Source organism: Micropterus salmoides, unplaced genomic scaffold (genome assembly GCF_014851395.1).
Source record: "Micropterus salmoides isolate LMB-PRFRI ecotype aquatic unplaced genomic scaffold, ASM1485139v1 Ms_hic_scaffold_1498, whole genome shotgun sequence".
NCBI lineage: Eukaryota > Metazoa > Chordata > Actinopteri > Centrarchiformes > Centrarchidae > Micropterus > Micropterus salmoides.
This window is the reverse complement of record NW_024040594.1, coordinates 8284-14796: the sequence shown is the minus strand read 5'-3', so window position 1 is coordinate 14796 and position 6513 is coordinate 8284. Positions and strand designations below refer to the sequence as shown.

The following is a 6513-nucleotide window of genomic DNA, read 5'->3' as shown; positions in this document are numbered from 1 at the left end:
TGTCTCCTGAGACGCTTTCCAGCTGCCCCAGTAACGGCCAGTTTTGAAACTGAATTACCCATAAAGCCGCGTGGCTGCGACCACTGTACCTTTTAAAAACTGGTCAAGATGGTGGACAAACGTTTTTAAAAGTTTTTAGTAGTTTTCTCACTTTGATTTTTGAAAAGCTAGCGAGAACTAAACACTGAACTATCATATTACCCCGTGACTGTAACCAACAAAATTTGTTCAGTATGAGGCGTCATTTTGCTTTTCCATAGCTAGTTAGCTGATGCTAAGGCTCTCTTCTGACAGCCAGAAGAGATTCAAGACGGCGTGCTGACGTCCCATGTAGCCGTAAGTGCTGCCCTAGAAGGGTGTTCGAAACCAATGTTAACAGAGCTGCCTTCACTTGAAAGTGATGCCTTCTGAGGCTCCTGTCTATTACGGGAGAGAGGCAGCGAGGCAACTGCCTTCCGTTTCGAACACAGCCAAAGACTGGTGTTTGAATGGAACATTGTGGTGAGTCTGCTGCAGTTCCCTCACAGTGCAATACAAATCATGACTATCCAGTTTAAATTATTCCAAGATGGCCACCAGACATTGGCGCGATATCTATGACCAGATGCAACTTTTTATTACAAAAACAGTAGAGATGAGATACCATTTTTAATTGCAAATATGAATGGAAGTGTGATTTTATTGTTCTCCGACAGTTTATTCAATGAGTTATGAGTTATACTGCTGGAATCTATAGAGTCAGAGAACAGCAGACACAGTAAAGACATCAGATCATCTTAATGCTCAGCTTCTTATTTATTGTCAGCATACAGCAGATAATGATTCACACAAGGGTTTCAAACCTGTCACTATCAGCTTTTCACACTATCAGACTCTAAATATCTGTTTCCATTTCAAGATTCTGGGCCCTACTTTCCTGCTGGCACAAATCCAGCAGCAGCCCAACTGCAGCCAGCTGACTTTCCACTGGTGGAAGGTGGAGTGGTGCAGCTGAGGCTGTTGGAGCAGGTCAGGTGGTGCAGTGACATTTTACTTCTCAAACTGGCCTGAAATCCTGATGTGTTGCTAACGTATATTAATATTTGGGATGTTCCACATTTGTGTTCGGAGCCTTCTTTATTTCTCATAGACGCCTCGGCCTGACTCGTCCTGGTCCACTTGGTCTGTCTGCTGCTTTTAAAAAGGATGAGAGGAGCTCATGTGATTGGTCGTTACTGAAGCTCCACCTGCTGATTCTGTGCTCCTCCTACTAATCATTTATTCAACCTCTCTTCCACGTTGCGCCGAGCTACGACCGCTTTGAGCAAAAAGGACTAATCTGAGTTGGTGTTCTGCTGCTGGTGGATTGTGCTCGTGCCCAGTTTCAGGAAAATAAGGCCCGTTGTGAGATTACATGCTTAATGAGAGAAAGAGAAAGAAATGAGGAGAGAGATCAGCTGCTGATATTCTGCTGTACGTTGGTCCTGGAGAACTACTGCACAGGACGGATCTTCATGCTGATGGTCTTCAGGGAGTAGTTATTACCCTTCCAAGTAGACCACTCCACTCCAACAGCAAAGAAAGAGTTGTCAGACCCCCAGCGATAAATCCCGTTGGGGTTTGTACCATGACAGTCGTTGTACCAGAACGCCCCCACGTATGATCTGGCACAGTTACCGGGCCAGGAGTCCTGGTCTTTGTCAAAGGTGGTGAACTTCTGTCCGTTATGATAATTCAAGGCGTCTCCTACAGACACACAGAAGAACCACAGGGTTAGTAAATTTGCATTATCTATAAGTATCAGCTGAACTTTTCACAGTCTGCAGTCCTCTATCAGACAGACTGATGAGACCAGTTATGGTCCAGACAGCTGAAGTCACCAGCAGGTCGATCTCTGATCGACTCAGTGTTTCACCTGGATGAAACGTAAGAAAATCACACGGTCTATTCCTTTTTTGTAAGTGAAAGTAACAGGTAAAACTTTCAAAATAAAAGTAGGCTCATGTACTGTGTAGTTAGAAAGGTTATTATAGACTAAAACTAAGCCAAAATCACATTTTTTAGTAAAACTTAACTAAAACTAACAACTAACTAAACATTTATAAGACCTGACCTATAACTTCAGATTAAGAAAAGTGAACTGGTATCATATGAAGCTTAAGTTAATTATATATTTTAGATATTATTTTTAATTAAAACCTTCATAACAAATTCATCCTTGCTATGTGGAAGCTCAACCAGCAGAGGTCACTCTACCCCTGCTGAGGCACCCAGTGGAAAAATGTTTCTGACTTGTGTTGAAGGGGCATTATGAGTTTTCAGCGACCACTAGCGGTGCGGTTTTAAGATTGCAACCAGCAGTGTTGGGCAAGATACTTGGAAAATGTAGTGAGCTAAGCTACTAGCTAGTCTACATTAAATGAAGCTTTACTACACAGAAGTAAATAAATAAATCTATATATATCTATATATTTATATATATATATAAATCTATATCTATATCTATATGTATATATATCTATATCTGTCTATCTATATATATATATATATATATATATATATATATATATATATATATATATCTTATATATCTATAGATAAATATATGTGTGTGTGTGTGTGTGTGTGTGTGTGTGTGTGTGTGTGTGTGTGTGTGTGTGAGCTAGAGAGAGGGGGAGTTTGGGGTGCAGCAACCTGCTCAAGATGTAGAAGTGTAGAAAGACACATCTTACTCACCCGCCCCTCCATTAATGAATCCAGATACACTCAGTTTATATCCGTTACACTCTGAAGCGATGGAGAATGAAGAGTAGCGAGCAAACACTTTCTTCCCCTCAAAGTCCTCCATGTCGACCAGCAGCTCATATTTTCTTTGCTTAGTCAGTTGGTAGATGTTCTCAAGACCTGCACACACACAAACACACACATACACACTTTATATATACACTCACCTAAAGGATTATTAGAAACACCATACTAATACTGTGTTTGACCCCCTTTCGCCTTCAGAACTGCCTTAATTCTACGTGGCATTGATTCAACAAGGTGCTGAAAGCATTCTTTAGAAATGTTGGCCCATATTGATGGATAGCATCTTGCAGTTGATGGAGATTTGTGGGATGCACATCCAGGGCACGAAGCTCCCGTTCCACCACATCCCAAAGATGCTCTATTGGGTTGAGATCTGGTGACTGTGGGGGCCATTTTAGTACAGTGAACTCATTGTCATGTTCAAGAAACCAATTTGAAATGATTGGAGCTTTGTGACATGGTGCATTATCCTGCTGGAAGTAGCCATCAGAGGATGGGTACATGGTGGCCATAAAGGGATGGACATGGTCAGAAACAATGCTCAGGTAGGCCGTGGCATTTAAACGATGCCCAATTGGCACTAAGGGGCCTAAAGTGTGCCAAGAAAACATCCCCCACACCATTACACCACCACCACCAGCCTGCACAGTGGTAACAAGGCATGATGGATCCATGTTCTCATCTGTTTACGCCAAATTCTGACTCTACCATCTGAATGTCTCAACAGAAATCGAGACTCATCAGACCAGGCAACATTTTTCCAGTCTTCAACTGTCCAATTTTGGTGAGCTCTTGCAAATTGTAGCCTCTTTTTCCTATTTGTAGTGGAGATGAGTGGTACCCGATGGGGTCTTCTGCTGTTGTAGCCCATCCGCCTCAAGGTTGTGCGTGTTGCGGCTTCACAAATGCTTTGCTGCATACCTCGGTTGTAACGAGTGCTTATTTCAGTCAAAGTTGCTCTTCTATCAGCTTGAATCAGTCGGCCCATTCTCCTCTGACCTCTAGCATCAACGAGGCATTTTCGCCCACAGGACTGCCGCATACTGGATGTATTTCCCTTTTCACACCATTCTTTGTAAACCCTAGAAATGGTTGTACGTGAAAATCCCAGTAACTGAGCAGATTGTGAAATACTCAGACCGGCCCGTCTGGCACCAACAACCATGCCACGCTCAAAATTGCTTAAATCACCTTTCTTTCCCATTCTGACATTCAGTTTGGAGTTCAGGAGATTGTCTTGACCAGGACCACACCCCTAAATGCACTGAAGCAACTGCCATGTGATTGGTTGATTAGATAATTGCATTAATGAGAAATTGAACAGGTGTTCCTAATAATCCTTTAGGTGAGTGTATATATACATGTACACACTGGGCACAGTTTGACATTTTGGACAGACGTGGAGATAATTCATTAAAACACTCTCACACTAACTGATCTAGACTTTAGACACAAAACTTGATCAGTCTCATTTCTGGATTCACACAACAAAGTTTCACAAAGTCACATTAGTGTTAGTTAGGTTTGGTTTCTCACCGAGCCAGTACTCTCCAGCAGCGCTACCAAAGCCCAGCTTGTACTGATCCCAGCCCCTGTAGAAGTTCACGGTGCCGTCCATCCTCCTCTGGAACACCTGGGGGGGGGGATGGAGGGAGAACTAGCTAAACACACCAGATACCTGACAGCTCATGTTTCCAGGCAACAAGGTTTTACTGCTATGTCATTTATTGTGAAAGTCCAACAGGAAGTGCTGATACTGAAAGTCACTCTGTGGTAATACTCACCGTCCAGCGACCTCCTTCTGTCTTCATGTCACAGTACACCTACACACAAACACATTCTGTAGGAAATGACTTCAGCTGTCTGAACTTGTTTATTAGGTTCATACTTATGAGGCTGTGGGCTGTTTGTCTTATTTAGTTTCTATTGTTGGATATTTCATGGAGATATTTTATGCATCTCTCAGAGGGCTTGGCTGGAATCAACCAACTTCAAGGGCTGTGATTGGTTGGGTTCATAGGTACTCACAGCAAGAGTTTGTGCCTCTACAGCATGATCACCTGATCTGACTCAGTAACTCTGCTTTGATTCCAGCATAAATGTGAAGCTGAGTCCCAGAGAAGGTGAAGTGTACCTGGACAGCAGACCTCTCTCCAAGGGGATAGATGGTGTACACTCCACTGGGGAGGCCCTTGTTTTGTTTATAGATGTCACTGCAGTCCACCGGTTGGACGAGCTGCTGGCAGCTGGTCAACAGAGGAGCCAGGAGGAGGAAGACGACTGATACCAGCTGGAACAGAGCACATGTTGTCGTTCTGACTGAGCTTTGACTCTTACACACTGTTTTACCAGTTTGGCCTCTAGTTTCATGGCGGTGTGGGCAAAGACACCTCTAAGGTGGAGCTAACTGACAATAATTATCTGCCTGGGTTGTTGCTGTAGCAACCATCTAAGCTACCAATATCACAAGTCTCTTCACAGTTTAACAGGACTTTGAGATCTGTAAAATATCAGTTCACAAACTCACCTTCATTGTCAGATTTCTGCTGAAACTGCTGATGTGGATCCGTCTGATGCTCTGAAATACAGCAACAATATATTTGTTTCGTCACTGAAATCACATGGAACAGATTATTATGTGAATGCAGAATAAGTAGAATTTAAATTTGGTGTTTAGGTTGTAGCTCCGTCACTCCCCAATACACTAAGCTGGGAGTGACAGTAATAACTTCCCTCACAAAACTGCATTAGATACAAATCATGACACCGACTGTTGAATAGAATTTATCAGGGTTCAAAGTCTTTCTGTGATTTAGAATTGTTATTTCATGGTAATATAGGATTTTTAGAATATTAGAGTCACCTCTCAGTAAAATCAAACACAATTCTGCAGCATCACAAACTACAGACATGTTGACAGACTTCACCGCCATCACTTCATACAACCACAGTCTGCAGCTCTACAGACGCTCTGCAGTCACTCAGGAATCAACACATAATCAACCAAAACTCATCAGTATTTGGGAGTATCACACATGATATATATAAGTTCATAAAACAGTTGCATTTATAATTGAATGCAATATTTAAATATTGCAAATTATTGCAACATGACTAAATGTTTATGAAGTTCAGCTCTATGTTTTGCTAATTCAGCCATTTTGGTTAAAAACTGTCCAAAGTCTCTGTGAGATCCTGGAGGAGCTGAGAATAATACTGCACACAGCTGATTTATCAGACATGTGTAATGTCTCCTGGTTGGATGCTTACCTGTCTGAACTCACCTGCAGGTTGAACTGAGGAGACGACGTTGCGGCTTCACCTTCAGAGGAAACAAACTGCTGTTTCTCCTTCAGTCTGTCACACTCTCACAACTTCACTACTTATATCTACAGAAGGCGCTGTGATGTCACAGCAGTCGCACTCTTAAATTCTCCAGCATTTCCTGTTCTTGTTTAAACATATGATTTGTTGTGTAATATTAAAATGAGCTTGTTATTCTGCCAAAGGCCCTGTAGTACATGATGGTTATGAATGAAATAAAAACATTGAAGAAGACTTTAAAAGGAACATTAAACCTGTAAAAAGTACATCAGGTGACATTAGGAACAATGTGGAGCTTCACACTATTCCCCAGCCTTAACCCAAACCCTGGAGGGATCTGTGATTTCTCAGTTTGGAAGCAGCAGCCTCCCGTTCAGCTCTCCAGTGAGGGAGTTTGTC

The 6513-nt window shown here is 42.3% G+C and overlaps 1 protein-coding gene across 2 annotated transcripts; it reads right to left on the bottom strand.

The window, feature by feature from the left end:
• Nucleotides 1-776: 776 nt before the first annotated feature.
• Nucleotides 777-6173, bottom strand: LOC119903386 (microfibril-associated glycoprotein 4-like). Of its 2 annotated transcripts, none has more exons than XM_038719517.1 (7): nucleotides 6075-6173; nucleotides 5318-5368; nucleotides 4925-5080; nucleotides 4575-4613; nucleotides 4327-4423; nucleotides 2716-2883; nucleotides 777-1725 (listed from the first exon to the last, which is right to left on the bottom strand). In XM_038719517.1, exons 2-7 carry the CDS (start codon nucleotides 5321-5323, stop codon nucleotides 1472-1474), a joined length of 720 nt encoding a protein of 239 aa, XP_038575445.1. In that variant the 5' UTR covers nucleotides 5324-5368; nucleotides 6075-6173; the 3' UTR covers nucleotides 777-1471. The 2 variants fall into 2 exon arrangements, with proteins under 2 accessions (XP_038575445.1, XP_038575446.1); XM_038719518.1 differs by having other exon boundaries at nucleotides 6061-6154.
• Nucleotides 6174-6513: the final 340 nt, after the last annotated feature.

Bases quoted from the DNA above. Each gene is read 5' to 3' on its own strand.
- LOC119903386 (XM_038719517.1), bottom strand. The intron at 4,424-4,574 runs GTGAGTATTACC...CCCCCCCCCCAG, and splicing joins CAGAAGGAGGTCGCTGGACG to GTGTTCCAGAGGAGGATGGA. The intron at 2,884-4,326 runs GTGAGAAACCAA...GTGTGTGTGCAG, and splicing joins TGCTGGAGAGTACTGGCTCG to GTCTTGAGAACATCTACCAA.